General features: G+C 34.8%; 1 protein-coding gene across 4 annotated transcripts in view; it reads left to right on the top strand.

Moving 5' to 3' along the window:
* NLGN1 (neuroligin 1) overlaps window positions 1-17,729 on the top strand; it is an 889,933-nt gene that overhangs the window by 190,723 nt on the left and 681,481 nt on the right. For all 4 annotated transcript variants that reach the window (XM_063662430.1, XM_063662428.1, XM_054482481.2 and 1 more), the window contains exon 2: window positions 7,531-8,344. In XM_063662430.1, the coding sequence (XP_063518500.1) occupies window positions 7,852-8,344 (493 nt within the window). In that variant the 5' untranslated portion in view covers window positions 7,531-7,851. The remainder of the gene's footprint in view (window positions 1-7,530; window positions 8,345-17,729) is intronic.

Here is a 17,729-nt window from a genome sequence, read left to right on the forward strand (position 1 = left end):
TCATCTCAGAGTAAACCCTTTTTGGCCTTGGCTTTAACTGTCTTATACTTTTCCCCTGTGTGTCCTTCTGGTACTGCTTACGTCTATATTTAGATTTAGTCGATCCGTTCAACATTAGGATTACCATTTCTTGTAACCTTTGTTCTTTGCTGTTCTACCATTCTTTCCTTCCTTATCCCCAACCCTGACTTCTATCATTTATTCTCTGCCCCAGGCTATTGAATGTTGCTGGAAAAAAGTTTCAATACCACACTCTTTGGAGCGGCTGCAAATTATGACTGTTAACTAACCCCAGCAAGAGGATGAGCAGCCTTTTTATTTTCCTTCTGTTGATATTCTGTGTGTTTCACTCTCCTCAGTTTCTCAACCTGAGCATAGGACTTTATTGAATTGGTCTCACTGAGGTACAGAGCACAAACTCCTGTGTCACAAAGGTTCAGGATATGTTCTTTGGAGTTAGGCAGTGTTGGGTTTGTTTCTTGGATCTGCCTTTTCCTGGCATTGTGGCCTTCAGAGAGTTATCTGACCACTTTCACCCACGTTTTTCTCACCTCAAATAAGAGGGCTTGGCTTATAAATCTGTTGTGAAGACTAAGTGACATGAACTATATAAAGTGTTTTGGACAGCGATTGGCAAGTAGAGGGTGACCTACAATAGTAGCTGTTTCTGTTGCCATTTTCACATAATTGTGGATGAATCCAGCTGATATTTCAAACTGAACATGGAATTAAGATTCTCTCTGGTTTCTTTTACACCAATTCATTCACAAAGGTAATGATTCCCACACCTTTGTATCTGGTCCGTACGTTTGATAACCAAACCATATTTTTGCTAAAAGGTGAAAAATGTATACATATATACATATATGTTACTTTTTAGTAAAAAATATGGTTTGGTTATCAAAGATTTATGTAGGAATATACATATATATTTAATAAATATTTCTATCATCAGATTGCACAACATACACAAAAATAGGCACTAAGAAAATGAGAAAGATGAAATTAACAGTATTTTAAAATGTCTAATAAATACTGGTGACTTCATTGCATTATTCACTAATATCAAGGCACTGAGATTTTTAGGGCACAGTTCACAGCTAATAAAATGGGCATTAATTCACACTTCAAGTTATCTTCTTGAGGTTTTCAAACATTTTTTCTGATTTGTTATTATATCTGATTAGATGGCCATTATTTTTAATCTTGTGATATAGCTGAAGAAGAGCTTGTCCTAAAAGTAGAAATTTCATTTTGCCTTTTTACAGTTCTTTATTTATGATTGTATTTCTAGTACTGCCTTTCATTGATATTTGATAAAAAGTTAATCCAGTAGTTTGTTTTTTAAGGGTTACTTTAATTACAACTTGATACAAATGTGTAAATTTATTTATCCAATGATGTAAACTCTAATGCATCACCGCACATTGAAAATGAACAATTAACAATAACAAAGTGCTACTGGTGGTTAACCAACTGCACTACAGACCAATCTACCTCCCCAAGAACACTGTAAGTGCTGTATGCATCAATAGCCTTGTGATGACACTGCTGTTACCTCATGTATTCATATTAGCAAACTTTAATTGCTTTCTCTTTTTGTTTTACATTAAAAATGGCAAATAGAAGTTCAACCATTTAGTTCCCTTATCTAATCATCTTGTGATGGAGTATGAACACGCTGCTCTAGAGGTCTCTGTCCCAAAATACTGCCAGTTTAATTTTCTTGTGAATGAATTTGATAATACTTTCCTTCTGCTAGGAGTGTGTAATGGCTTTTCATCATCTGGAGAATAAAATCCGAACTCTTTAGCCTCTTAACGAAGGGCTTGCTTGATTTGGCTCTAGCCTGCCATTTCAATCTTATCCAATGCTCATCCTCATTTACTCTGTCTTCTGGGCAAACTAGACTGTGCCTTCCTCAAAAAAGCCTTTTACTTTTCTTTCTGTCATAAGTCAGGCTTCCAAAGGAAAAAAATAAGACTTTGAGATGAAGGTTTGTCTACAAGAAGTTTCCTGGGATGTGCCATTGGGAACAATTCCTGTAAGGGAGTAGGAGAATCTCAACCAACTCCTCCCTCTGCCCATTTTCATGGGGAGCTTTGGGGCTCCTCTGATTATTCCGTATTGAGAAAAGGAGGCCAGGCCTTTGTAAACTGGCAGGAACTAGTCTTTAAAATGTGAGCTGCCCTCAGGAAGGGTGAGCAGCACAGTGTCTACTGAACATTCTTTCTGCTGTGGAATCCCTTCTGTACCATCAGTGTTTGTCCAAATCGTGTTCATTCTTTTAAGCCCATCTCAAATTTCCCTTGATTCATGAACTCGTTTCTAATTTACTAACTGGAGGTAGACTTGTCTCTTCTTTTGAAGCCTAATATCATTTTGTAAAAATGTGTTCATTTGTTGATTCATCCCATTTTAAGACTATGTGAGTTAATTACACATTAGTTACTTTAAGTATTCATTTGCTGAAAGGCGTCAGACAGTTTATACTCATTGGACAGCTTTATTACAGGCAAAGAATACAGTATGGCAACAGCAGAAGAAGGATATGCATTAAACTGAATTTAAAAACGTCAGACTCTGGCTTCTTTGTTCTCCCGCTCCTGGGTCACGAAGAATATCCTTTTGTCTCTAGGTCTTTAACCACCACTAGTGCATATGAAACATTTTGCTACAGGAAACCCAGTATCTGTCAGTGGTCAGGTTCTCTTACAGTGAACTAATCACATAGATAAATTCCAAGTATATGGCTAGCCTTGGTCATCAAGTTTCACCACACTCTGCTGAAACCAGATATTATTAAATTGCATTATTTGTTAAATTAGTATTACTAAGTCCATTTTTGTATCCATTTATTATTACCATATATAGTTGGTAAGCTAGGGTGGCCTGACTTCAAACAACCTACAGACCTATAAGTGCAAAACATTATTTGTCTTCAGTTAGTACAGTTGATCTTCGTTATTCCTGGTTTCTGTATTTGCAGACTTGTCTATTCACTAAAATGTATTTGTAATCCTAAAATCAACACTTACAGCACGTTTACTGTCATTCCACAGACATGAGCAAAGCAGCAAAACTTTGTCACCCTATGAGCATCTTGCCAGCTGAAGTCAAACAAGGCATTGCTCTGCCTTCCTTTTTCAACTTTATGAACACAGGTTGGAGATAGTAGAGGCCATGCAGTGCAGTGCAAGATGCTTCATCTTTGGGATCAATTGCGGGGCATTTTAATCCCAACTCTAGCACCTGTTAGTGAGGCGGCCTCAGGCACTTAATGCTTTAGAACCTCAGTTTTTCTTTCATAAAATAAAACAGAATCTACTAGTTGTAAGCATTAAGGATTTTAACCTATAATCTATGTGAGATTTGTATATCTATATATGTGGGTATATCTATGTACGTGTGTGTACACACACACACACATATATACACACACACATACATGTGTATGTCTTTAAAAACAAAAGGTCTGTGTTCCCTAATTTAGTGTTCATCATGACTTTATAGAACAACTACCATGAATAACAAGGATCCACTGTATGTTGTATAGCATTGGTTAAGAGTCACCATCAAGCCAGGGAGCTCTAATGGTAAGCATGCTGTCCAATCCAGACCAACTGAGATTTAACCATGCTTGCACTATATAACAAATTTTCATACAGATTTTATGAGGGACATAAAGATATTTTTTAAAACACACGTGCAAAGTCTTGCCCCAGGTAAGAAAGTTAGCAGGGAGGAGTTGAGTTCAACAAGAAAACAAATAAATGCAAACAAGAAAACAAAGCAAGGTAGAAATAAAAACATAATTTTTTTTTTTTTTTTAGAAAAAGATATGTAAAAGATACGTAAAGTTAGAAGTCAGATATTTCCTGCTAGGCCCTGCTCCCACATTCATCATGTATTTATGGAACACATGTCACATTTCATCTTGCATTCGAGTAATTTTTTTTAGATTACTTATTCCTTTACAATGTCATAAGCTACTTGGGAGTAATGAGTAGATTGTTCATGTCTTTCAGTTCTCCTTAGCATTCAGTACAATAGCTTGCACATTGTAAGTATCTAATGTTTGTTGAGTGAATGAAAGATTGGATGAATGTGGCCACCCACTGTAATTATCTAACATCCCATACAGTTCTCCCTACTCCTTTTTCTGAGTTTCTCGGAAACAAACTAGTTGAGGGACCAGCTTTTGATGAATTAATGTAAGGGAGAAAATGTATTACCATTTATGATGCACTTTTAATTATTATTTATTTTTATTTTATTCTTTTAGTGGGACTATACATGCTTTAAGTCAAAAAGAGGAATAATGGGGAAATTTATGAGCTAGTATCCCCATTAACTTCGAAGTCAGACGAAGCTAGTCCTATGTGTGGATTGATAGGCTAATCTATGGGTAATATCTGATTTGGTCTACTGAGTACGAGTTTTCCGGCCTTCTTATTTTAATGTATTCTGAAATATTTCAAACATACAAAAGAATACAGAGAAATCACATACTAAGGTTTTGTCAAACTTGCTGTAGTTTGTTGCTGGCCTTTTAGGGCCTTACCACGGGTTATCCGTCTTAGTTGTCTATTAAATAATTGGCCCAATTAATTGATTAGTTACTAGAATGAGCCTTATTTTCTTTCCTTTTTACTCAGAGATGACAGCTATCCTGTTACTATGTATTTATGTATTTGAGAATAATATATAATATTCTTTTATATACTTTAAGCTTTATTTAAATAGTATTTACTGTACCTAATTTTCTGTGACTTGTTTTGCCAAAAATTTTGAGATTTATGTATGTTGATATTTGGGCTTAGGTCCTTTATTTTCACTAATATATACAATTTGAATTTGTGAATACATCGTAATTAATTTATCAATATCTATTGATGGACATTTAGGTTGTCATAGTTTGGGGATTTTGGGCTACTAATAAATAACCAAATTATTACACAAATCATTGTTTTAACATGATTTTGTGTAATGACATAAGAGAAACCTATCACTACATTCAATAGAGTAAAACTGATAAAATATGTATAAAAATATATAGCAAAATAAAATATTAACTTCCAATAAGAATAGGGTAGACCATTTTTTAATAATTTCTTTGTCCTATGAAATTGTCCTATGAATATTTACTGAGACTTCATCTTCTGAAGAAACATAAAATATTTTTACAGTTCAATTTTAAATAACACTAGGATCAATTTCTTAAAAAGTGATAATTGTGAATTGAGGGACTGTATCATGAGCGGTGATCATAAGGATGACCTTTAAATCAGATAGCAGTGGGCTCCTGGATCTGCTACTAATTAGCTAAGAGACCCTGGCCAAGGTAAAAATTAACCTCTTCAAGTCTGAGTTCCTCATGAGTAAGAAGGGGATAACTGTTGAATCCACTTCATAGGGTTGTAAATGAGACATAAATGCATGAAAACTGAGGATTTTTTAATATACTAAGGAAGCATCAATAAATAGGGGGAAAAATTGTCAACAAATTTGAGACTTTCTATTTAGGCATTTTTTTTTTAATTGTAGTACTTTAAATAAGCCATATTTTTACATTTGACTTGGATGACTGCTATTATTAGAGTAGCAACTTCTGAAAATTTTGGGGAGTCAATACTATAGTTCTGCAAACATACAACATGTAAAATGGGATATTTTTGTAACCTCAGGAGCTAAACATCATTCAAATTTGAAAATCCATCATCATGGCATGCAGAATTCCAATCCTGTGCAATTTGCGTTAAAGTAGCACATCAGTGGGAAATAGGAGCTTCTTTATCCTTAACACAGGGATTTCTAAGTACAAAAAAAGGAGTGTTATTTTGTTCATAACAAAACAAGTATTTGATATCAGTTGTGTGGAGAAAAACTTTTGGAAATTGCTGTAGAGTACTTGAAAATTAGGTTGAATAAAACATGATGATGGACTTTTAAGACCTCACCACAGGTTCTCTGAGTTAGGTGTCAAAGCAGTGCATTTTTAACACGAAAAGGAACTTGCAAAGACTCATTCATGCTGTGGCCCACTATGATGCTGCACAAGAATAAGCATAATATACACTTTACAGAAATGGGTTTGTGTAGCTGAATCTTCGATAAATGCTAGAGTTCTGGAACAGGAATTGGATTGGTCTAAGCCTGTCTTTTGTATATTCATGTGCTTTCACAGAAAAGGTATGTGAATTAACACAGACTAAAGTATTTTCGAGGAAAGACATTTATCTCCTTATAGCATTCTGTGATGGATTGTTCAGAGCTAAAGACACACTGTGCCAGAACCAAATCTCCTGCTGCCCTATATAGTTTTTACAATCTCCTTTTAAGTAACACAAAGTCAGGGCAGTCTCACTGCCAGACCAACACTTCTTTAGGTATCTTCCCATAATATACAGTATAGATCCATCTCTAATACAAATCAACACTTTATTTTCAAAGTAAGCACTTCAAAAGGTTGCTTGAACAAGAAAAGGCACATTTTTTGAGCTGTACGTTATTTGACAGTTAACATCACATTACTCCATGGATTGCAGTGCACTGAATGTTATATTTTAGTCTGATGCAGTTTAAGTTGAACTGTGTAAACAGTGATAGATGTTTGATTAGTGTTAATATGCAAGATGCCGTGATTAGGTATGATTGTTTTTTTAATCACCACACTCTCTTTTTGTAATCTTCCTTTGATCTCTAACAGACAGTGAGAAAAAAACTGTAATTTAAAATATATTGACTTTGACTCGTAAGTTAATTTTTGCATTGCAAATTTATTGATATCTATAATATATAGCAAGATGGTAAAATAACTTGTCTGCAAAAGAAGATGTAAACTTCTGTCTCTTTTACAAATTGTATCTCATGCCATTTTCTCTTTTAAATTCTTGAATCTTAACTTCAAATAGAAAACCTATAAGCAAAATTTTATGAAAACATTTGAGACACAGCAAGGAAGTGAGGTAGTTTCATCTGAACAATCATAGCTGAACTCATATTAATTTTCTTGTCCTCATATTATCTTCCTTTTTTTGATAAGCATAGGATTGGGAACCACCTTTTTGTTTGTTTTCCAATGCATACAGTCATTCTTACAGAGTTTGTATCTGTTCTGCTAGTTTACTGCCAGTTTCTTAAAATATTTTCTGCTATTGGGTTTTAAAACTGAAACAGATTAATCATCTGTTGCTTGAAGTGATTGAAGACTATTAATAAAGTATAAATTTCACACCTAACATTCAGTGTTTTTAAATACTTTACTGTGACATGTTTCTAAAACTGTGTATTTTAATAAAGCCTGCTTCCACGTAAATGTATATAAAGTCAGCAGATGCATTTCTCAGTAATCTTATAATCAGTTAGTTTACTTGTCATCTCACTTCAATCCATGATTTTCCTATGGTAACATTTAACTTACCTGATGCTAGTCATTATTAATGTATTTCTATAGATTGTAAAACATCTAGTTATCACACTGTCTATGTTAGCTTGTTCCAGCTCATGATTTATTTTCATTTTTTCTAGGATATAGACCTGCAGCTAACTGGATTTGATTTATAAGAGAGAAATCTGCAGTCAGTGCCCACTCTTGCCACACTGCTAATATGGAAAACAGAATGTTCAATAGGGATATGGTCGGATAAATAGTGATGATTGAAGATACTGCTCCAATACATGTGAAATCAATGGGAGATATCTGCTGTCTGAAGATCTTTCAGAGTTTTTCTCGAGAAGCTCCCCTGTGAGAAATCGGAGGTATACTCTACCATTATACAGTCTTTCTCAAGTGGATATAAATACGTTTGCCTCACTGTAACCAGACAACTAGACAACTAATGTGGGACCATGGCACTGCCCAGATGCACGTGGCCAAATTATGTTTGGAGAGCAGTGATGGCATGCTTGGTACACCGGGGTTTGGGTGCCCCATTGACTCTCTGTATGTTGGGATGTTTGCTTCAGGCTGGCCATGTGCTATCACAAAAATTGGATGATGTGGACCCACTGGTGACTACCAACTTTGGAAAGATAAGAGGGATTAAGAAGGAACTCAATAATGAAATTTTGGGGCCTGTTATTCAATTTCTTGGGGTTCCATATGCAGCCCCACCAACAGGGGAACGTCGTTTTCAGCCTCCAGAACCACCATCTCCCTGGTCAGATATCAGAAATGCCACTCAATTTGCTCCTGTGTGTCCCCAGAATATCATTGATGGCAGATTGCCAGAAGTCATGCTTCCTGTGTGGTTTACTAATAACTTGGATGTGGTTTCATCATATGTGCAAGACCAGAGTGAAGACTGCCTATATTTAAATATATATGTCCCAACTGAGGATGGTGAGTTTATTGCAGGAAAAACAGGGAGATATATTTATATATTTTTTCTATTCTAAGTTCTAACAATATTAATTCATGTGTACTGGTAGTATGCATGGCTTTTCCTGTTGGCATGTAGACATATTTTACATGCGTGCATGGTGCTCTTTTTGTTTATGTGTGTCAGTGTATCTGTACTTATTTTTTTCCTGTGCTTACTCATTTTCTTTCCTCCACAGCACGTATATTTAGGTAGAAATGGGTTTCTAATTTCCATTTCCTACCAAATGACTTCTGAGAAGATGCATCAACATTTCCTCATTGCATGTGCAGGCTCAACGAATTGGGGATCTTTCGCACTCAGTAAATGCAGGAGCATATTGAGTTAGATAGTGGTGTTGCATGTTCCGGCGGTCTGTGATGGAGCGCCATGTTATTTTCTAGTCTTCTATTCATTTTTCAGTAAAAAGAATATCCAAGGAATGTGCCAGAAAGCCCGGCAAGAAAATATGTAGAAAAGGAGGTATGTATAAAAGTGGAAATCAAAAATGGGGGAAAAAGCTTGCAGAGGAAGAACAAGATACTCTCCCTAAGGATGATTTGCTGATGCTGGGAAGTAAATGGTTAGGTGATGTTTGGAATCTGATGAAGGCTGTCAAGGAATATAAAGGTGTTTAAGGAGAGCTCTAGCTGAGTAGATTACATTGGCAAAGCTCATTGGTTGTGCCTTGTGTTCTGGTGCTGGTAGCATCGGCAAGAGTTGAATCTTTGCTTTGAGTTTGTGTTTAGTGGAATATGTACTTAGGCTATTATGATACCTGCAAGGAACTCAAACAATGCTATCTTACGAACTGGCAACTTTGATCTCTGAACTCTTTTCTACAGATACATATTTGTGTTCCTCTTAGAATTTGATCACTAAATCACAAATCTAGTTGTTTTGTTTATTCTCAGCGTTCCTTCTGAACACTCTATGGACTTTCTCCTCCTAAGGGTAAATTTTCCATAATTATTGAGCAATTATTATTATTAAGGTAATAGTGTTTTTTTCTTAGTCTTTTCATTTTTAGTCACTTTTCCAGAGGAGAATGAGATTTTGCAGATTTGATACTAAATATTTACAGTCTTAAAATTACTTTAACATTTTTATATTTACGTTAAACAATTTAACACATAGAGAAGTGCATGATTCAGAAGCTACAATTAAATCAACCTTCAAATCATCCTCTAGCCAGATTGAGCAAATGTAGACACTGACAGCTGCAAGCTTGCATCTGAATGTAGCTTGTCCACACTCCACTTTTATATAACATTCAGTAAATCACTCATAGGAGAGTATGCTTTTTTATGGCAGTAAATCATCTAGGTGTTATTTTGACCTTATTCATGACTTTGTAGAATTTCCAATCTTCATACAGAAGTCATATTAATATTCTAATCCTGTACATTCTCTCTCTCTATGTACTTCTAATATCCTGGCTGGACCCAGTCAGATTTCATTATAGCATCGTTGTGGGGCAGGGAATGTCTAAACTGTTCTGTTTTACTGGGATTGCATTTATATGGAAGACACTTTATAAATAACAAAATTCATAACTCAGTTTAGAAGTATTTGCATTAAATTGAGGGGTTTTTTTTGTTTGCTTTGTCTTTGCTCTTATTTCTTGGGTAATACTGGTAGAGTGAGATTTAACCTTCATTCTTTATTGATGTTATGAATTGGGTTAAAAGCACACTATACTTAAGAAGATGGATATGGAGGCAACAAGGGTGTTTTAAATGACTAAAAAAAGTCTCTTTTTTTCTGCAAATGAAAATAACTGCAGTAATTTACATACCTTCAACTAATGTACAGTACTGCAGTAGTTATTATTATGCAGCTTATCAAGCATGTGTAATTAGCTAAGTGACTTTTGCCTCCTATTACAAAGATGTTGATTCACAAAGTCATAAATAAAGATGCTATTGAAGAATGTATAAATAGAGCATAATAAATAAAAATATGTATGATGAAGAAAAAGATAAGAGCACCAAAAGGTAAGCTAGTAAGTGAGAAAGTGACCTTTCTTCTCATACAACTTTAGAGGATAAAAGATTTATTAGAAAATTCTTTTTCATTGTTCTTTGTATTGTTGGTTCCATTTGCTTTAGTAAGAGAGTTGGCAAAGAGATGTGTAGGCAATGCTATTTACCTTCACAAACTCTGAACTAAGTAATGATTAGAATGAGGACAACATCTATCAATGCCCACTTGAGCCTGTGTGGTTTACATTTTAAATCTATTGTGCTTATTCATACTATTAACTATGCATTCTAAAAATCATTTTGGCTTGGAAATTTAATATATCCTATTATTATTATTAAATACATTCTGCTCATTTATTAGCTGTTTGTACATTATCCTACAGTCTAAATAACAAGTAATTTTATTCTATAGTATTTTTAAAATAAACAAAAATTAAAGTTTAGAGTTTAGCTTTTAACTAGAGGAGTAGAAATCATTTTTCCAAACTTTTACCTGTTTTTTTTCTATGATTTTTCTACCATGAAGGGGCTATTTTGGTTATTTCAAGATACCATGTTTTTTGGAGTCAAGAAATTATTAGTCACTTTATATCTGTTTATGTATATACTAATATATACTGCATGTGGACTGTGAGATTTTCAGTAGAATGCCAGGAGTGTATAAATGATGGTTTAGGAACTGTGAGAATAGTTGCTTTGCCAGGACTTTATGAATGATGGTTCAGGAACTGTGAGAATGGCTGCTTTGCCTTTTATCTAGATGCCATTAAAATCCTGTCTTGTTATTATTTATTCTTTTATTATGTATGGATCACCTGCAGAGACAGATGGACTCCCATCCTTGAGCCAAGTACTCTATAATCTGTGCATATTGTATTCATGCAAAACTATTTCCTAATTGCCAATTACAAGCCACATACTATTCAAGTCAGTCCTCTTCCCATAGAACTTATAATCAAACAACTTTACAAAGAGCAAAGCATTTTCTGTACTTTGGTGTGTATAAAAGAAAAGAAATCTTATTCCTCCTCCAAGAGATGTTGTTCTATAATTTTTAAATAGGCCATTTACAGTATTTTCCTGCAATTTAAGAAAAAAGCTCATTTTTATCAATAGGCTGCCTTTTGTTTCAAAACAGGTCCCAGTTGTACTTTTTAATCTGTTTTTTAATATTTCCCATGATAGTTTTAGCCATATGTTAATTACCCTCTAGATATTTCTTCAGAGTTTTATCCTTACAAAATGGAAAAGAAGAATGAATTCTTAAAATGAGATGATTTTCAACACTTGAACAAACAGGCAGATAACATGGTAGAAACTGGAGTTTGGTTGTGGAGAACAGACACCTGGTTGTATCTATTAGGTGTTTTGCATAATTTATCCATTTAATCATCATAGCAACATTAGGGGGAAAGTATATTACTCTCTCTGTTTTTTAGTTTTAAACTTTTTATCTCTATTTTACAAGTAAGAAGGTAGACTCTGAAAAGTTAGGTATTCCAACCTTACCACTGACTGCTAGTTAGTGGTAGAGGCAGGTTTGGCCTTAATTCTTTTTTACATTAGATAGATTTTCGTTATGTTAAGTTACCTTCTGTGATGATTTCCATAACAGAGACTTGTATCTATCCATCCTTCCTCTCTCTCTTTTTTCCTTCTTTCTTTAACACATTCAAATATGTCATGAGTTCTTTTTATTCTATCAGTTGACCATATTTTAGACAGACTTAATGCTGACCTTAATTGAATTGAATCAAGCTAATGTTAGCAGCCAATTTCCAAAAATATATTCAGTAATCATTTAGTGAATACTTTAAACCTCAATTACTTTTGCGCCAATCTAATAATACCACATGCTTCTTACTGTCCAGACTAAGATCCCCACATATTCCTCCTGGCTGCTATCAAGGAGTTGCTTTACCTTGCTTAAGTTTCCCTCTGTTTCTTTAGGTTGCTCTCCTGTGAGAGTTGCTAACAAACAAGAAAGTGGTCAAATACTAGGCAGTGAACATGAGAAGGAGAAACAAAGGACCCAGAGAGGATTCACAAACACATTTTCTGGCTCATGGATTCTCTAGAGTTGTGTAGTCTTGTGTTTCTCCAGCACTTTTGCTATTATTTGCATAGCTCTTCTAAGATGGATACAGAACTAATTTTCATTCCTGCACTTGTGAGACATTAACTTGCTTTTTTATTTACCCCAATTTGTATTGTGCAGAAGATTAAAATCTTTATACATGACTCTGGTACAATCATTTACTCTTTGAGCATTTTGTTCGTGATTTTCAAAAGTGTTTTACTTTTACATGCTCTGGTTCATAGTCTTTACCTGATAATATTGAATTCTTTCAAGAGCCTTTTCCACAGATTTTTGGTTTGTCTGGTTGTCTATTTAACATAGGGACTGATTTTTTTCCTAATTTAATATGTATAACAATGACTCCTAGTACTGTCAAGGTTTTTAAGACTGTAAAAGGGGATTATATTCCAGAATGTTCTTCCTTCTTGCTTATGCATTTCTCACTCATTTACTTACTCATTTGACAAATATTTATTGAGTACTTACTCTGTGCTGACTATTGCTCTAGGTACAGAGTAAATAAAAGAAGACAAAAACCTTTCCTGCTTGTGTGAAGCTTACAAGCTAGTGGTAGAGACAGTTTGTAAATGATGAACACAATAAAAACTTTAAAGGTGTGAGAGGGTGAGAAATTGAAACAGAGTATGAAAGACCAAGAGTGCTGGTATGGAGAGAGAAAATAGTTAAAAATAAAATGAGGACTACCTCATTTGAGCAAAGATCTGAAGGAGATAAGGTTGAGTATCTAGAAAAGGATATTTAAGGAACAATTAGGAATATAGCAGATCTGGAAAGGGGGAAAAGAGAGAGAGACAATGAGATTCAGAATAATCTGACTTGATATTTTTAAAAAGTCACTCTGGCGGATGTATTGAGAGTAGGTTGTAGGAGAGCATGGAGAAATGGGGAGAGTAAGAGGAGGCTCCAGGTAAGACTTGGTCATGGTCCAGGCTCAAACCAGGGTAGTAACTACGGAAGTGATAGATTCTTCATGTATTTTAAAGATCACGTTCCTTGATCAATTTGCTGTGGGCTGTGAAAGAAGAGAAGAAGTCAAAGAAGATTACTATGTTTTTGATCTGAATACCTGGAAGAATAGATTTGCCGTCAATTAAGATGGAAAGGAAGAAGGGTTTGGGGAGAAGCAGAGTACAAAAATAAGTTTAGTTTTGGACACGTTTAATTTGAGATGACCCTTAGACATTCAAGTAAAGACATCAAAAAGCCAGTTTCTTGAACCAATATCTTGAGTTAAGATAGAGAGAAAGGTCTATGTAGAGATATAAATTTGGCAGTCACTCTAATATAGAAGGTAAAGATTTCAAGTCATGAGCTTGAGCGAGAATAAAAGGAAGTGAATGAAGATAACAAAAGAAACAAGACACCAAGGTTTAATTTATAGGAACATTCCAACATTATGAGGTCTGGAAGAAGAGAAGGAAAGCAATGGAAACTGAGAAAGAATTATGTATGAGGTGGTAGGTAAACCAAGATTTTTTTCTTGGCCTGGAAGTTAAGTAAGGAAAATGTCTCCAAGTCGGCATAGTGATCAACTGTGCCAAATTAACTTTTGTGGGGTGGTGTGGGTTTTACACACTGGAGTGTGTCTAAGAGAGAATGGGTGAAGATTTGGAGTGGCTTAACATAAATAATTATTTTAAAGAGTTTTGCTTTTTAAAAAGGCATCAGAAAAATACGAGAAGTGAGGAAAATAGAGGTTGCTTTTGTTATGGTAGGTTAAGATAGAAGAAATAAAGGAATATTTTTATACAGCAGCAAATTAACAATTTTAAATATAAGCAAAAGATGGTAGAAATTCTGGAACAGTATCCTTCAGTGGGTGAGAAAGGTGGGATTTGCAGATTTTGAATTAAAGGAACATAGGTAGAAAAATTAATATGTTGCTATGCACAGTACATGAGTGAGTGCATGGGCAGAAGTATGGTGGGGTTCTGTTCTTATCTGATTCTTTCTATTTCAGTTGTTTGATGTGTAATGTTAAGGGAAATGAAGATAGAATTAACATCAGTGAGATCTTCCTATGATCTAGACATCATGGCGTATTAATTTATTTGATATCGCAACAGCCTCATGAGGTTCTCACCGTCACTTTCCAGATGTGGAAATGGAGGAACAAAGAAGTTAAATTATCTTGCCCAAAGATTCATAATTTGTTGTTGGCCAACTCTTTCCTTTGAAAGGGCTATTTTAGAATGGAGGAACTAAAACAAAACAACAAAAACAGCACAAAGCAACAATAAGAATCATGTTTATATGGGATTTAAGATCACATAGCAAATGAAATTGGTGGTCAATTTGCTAGTAGAAAAATCACCACACACTGAAATAATTATAACGCCTAATTCACTTAGAGTTTGAAGATGAACATAAAACTATATTGAACCAGAGATTTGGCTTCATATTTGAATTAGTAACTGTGGACAGATGTGGTTATGTCTTCTAAAAGCTAAACAGTGTAAGTTGGGACTCTGAAATGAAGTAGATCTAAAGGGCTGTAAAGTTTTAAAAGAACAACATCAATTGTTCCATTGTTTACTGACAGGCAGAGAGAGTCTCCTGAAGCAGATGATTAAAAGACCATTATAGTTGTCCAATTCAATTTTTCCAAAGAATAAATACTTTTTTTCTTATAGAAACTGAGATTGAACTTGAAAACATTTAAGATTTATGCCACCAGCAGAAAGAGTTATGCTAGAAAATAAATTCTTGGTAGAAACTGCTATCCTTTCTCGTACCATATGTAGTATCTTTCCTTATGTATTCTTTTCACATATATGGCATTCGATGAGCTTAATAATTAGAATGCAATGGTTTTTTTTTAAGTTGAGTTCTATGTTACTTACCATTACACATTTTGTAGATAATATTCTGGTCTTTAATATTTCTCCTATGAATACTCTTCTCCTTCTTCCTCTCCTGGCAGTACATGCTAACATAGTTTAGGACATGGCAGAATTCAAACATCACACCAGTATAGACATTTGCTAGTAACAATTCCAGAGAATCATTCTGGGTTTGATCACCTTAAACTCTGGACAAGTTGTAGAAGCATAATTTCTAATCATAAATCTTCACATAGCCTTTTATAACTGGACAGAGTACTTTATGTAACACTTCTTGTATAAGTTTCCTAGGCTGCTGTGACAAATTATCACAAACTGTGTGGTTTAAAAGAACAGGGATGTATTCTCTCAAAGTCTGGAGTCAAGAAGTTTAAAATCAAGGAGTGGGAAGGATTGGCTCCTTCTGGAGGCTCTACAGGAGTACCTCCCTGCTTTTTTCTAGTTTCTGGAGGTTGCCAATAGTCCTTGCTGTTCTTGGCTTGTAGTTGCATCACTCCAATTTCTAGCTCTGTTGTCACATAGCTTTCTTTCCTGTGTGTCTCCCTACGTCCCTGTGTCTTCACGCGGTCTTCTTACACAGGTGCTGGCCCCTAGACTTAGGGCCCATTCGAATCCAGTGTGACCTCACCTTCATTATATTTACAAAAACCTATTTCCAGATAAGGTCATTGTATCAGCTTGCTGGATTGCTGTAACAAAGTACCACACACTGGGTAGCTTAAACAGCAGAATTGTTGTTGTTGTTGTTCTGCAGTTCTGGAGACTAACAAGTCTGATATCAGCACGTGGGCATGGTTGGTTCTTTCTGAGGGCTGCGAAGAAGAATCAGTTCTGGGCTTCTCTTTGTGGCTTATCAATGGCTGTCTTCTCCCTGTGTCTCTTCACATGGCCTTCTGCTTGTGTATATGTCTGTGTTCCAATGGTCAATATTTTAGAAGGATACAAATTATATTGGATTATGGTACAACCTAATGACCTCAACATAACTAATTATATCTGTAACGATCTCATTTCTAAATTAGGTCACATTTTGAGGTACTCAGGTTAGGACTTTAACATATAGAATTTTGGGGAGACACAATTCAACCTATAACTGTCACATCCGAAGGTTCAGCTGGACATAAGTTCTTGAGGGACACTAAGGACATTGCCACTTTTTTCCAAACTAATCCTCAGAATGATCTCAAAATGTTTCTATTATTATGTCTATTTTAAATGTTGAAAAACTATAGCTTATTGGGGTTAAATAAGTTGCCCAAGTTCACATGACTGTTAGGAGTACTGAGACTCCTGTTCAAGTCAAAACTCAAATTTTATGTGATAGCTCCCTTTACCACGATGACCCTTCCTACAGATAATGAATTTTCTGTGCCCTCCTGAGAAGTTCTTTTAATTTGTTTTTTGGTATTTTTCTATCAAGATAGGATACGATGCATTAGTCCACATGCTTTTATATATCCAAGTGTTTGACTTTGTGTCAACAAAATGATTCAGTTTTTTAATATATTTCTTGAATTTTAAACTTTTTATCCAGATGGTTGCTTATGTGCAAACATGGTTTAAGTTAAAATGAAGATCCTACCAATTTAAAACTGTAATATTATTACTTTTCAGTTCTGTTCCATTTGTTACTTTAGGGAATTGAACAAAGTTATTTTTAAAATAATTTTTAAGTTAAGACCTAATTCTTTGTTTACTGTAATCCTATTCATTTGGTATCTATGAAATGATAACACTAAAGCAATTTAAGCATAGCTCATAATTTTCATGAAAGCCTGTAAAATGTTGCAAAAATCAGATTTAAGCAATGACAAAAAGAATCTTAATAAAAGGATCTGGAGTCATTGTAACCATAATTATAATTTTTAAAAGTAGAAAAATCTGATTAATCAACAGTGGTCCTAATTTTCTGGTCCCCATTGCAGGAATGAAGGAGGAAGTCTTCACTTTCCTTTTCTTCCTTTTTTTTTTTTTTTCTTGAGGCAAAGATCTTTGGAGTAATTATTCCAATTAAAAAAAAAAAAGACCATATCATCTCCTAGTCTTAGAAGCATATAAAAACATCTACCTTTTCCTCTTACAAAAGTGCTCACATTTTCTTTTCTCCAAAAGGTTTGGGGCTCCTCTTCTAGAGTCTTCTTTCTGAGTTCCCCTAATTGGAAAGTGAAAGAAGGAAGAGCAGGGGCAGAGGGATAAGTATGAGCAGGGGCAGGGGGATAAGTATGAACAGGACAGGTTGACACTAGGACAAGTAATGTAACCCTGTCAAGTAGTAGTAACTATAGCTACTCTCAGTAAAGGAAGAGGGATCCCTGGTTAAAATTATTAAAAATATATATGTGCTTCCTAATTTGGACTCCTAGGCCTCTTGGGAACAGGTATGTTCTGTGGAGGATCTCTAAAAAGAAGAATGCCTGCAGCATCCTCTAACTGTCCA

This window comes from Pongo pygmaeus, chromosome 2 (assembly GCF_028885625.2).
Source record: "Pongo pygmaeus isolate AG05252 chromosome 2, NHGRI_mPonPyg2-v2.0_pri, whole genome shotgun sequence".
In the NCBI taxonomy this organism is placed as follows: domain Eukaryota; kingdom Metazoa; phylum Chordata; class Mammalia; order Primates; family Hominidae; genus Pongo; species Pongo pygmaeus.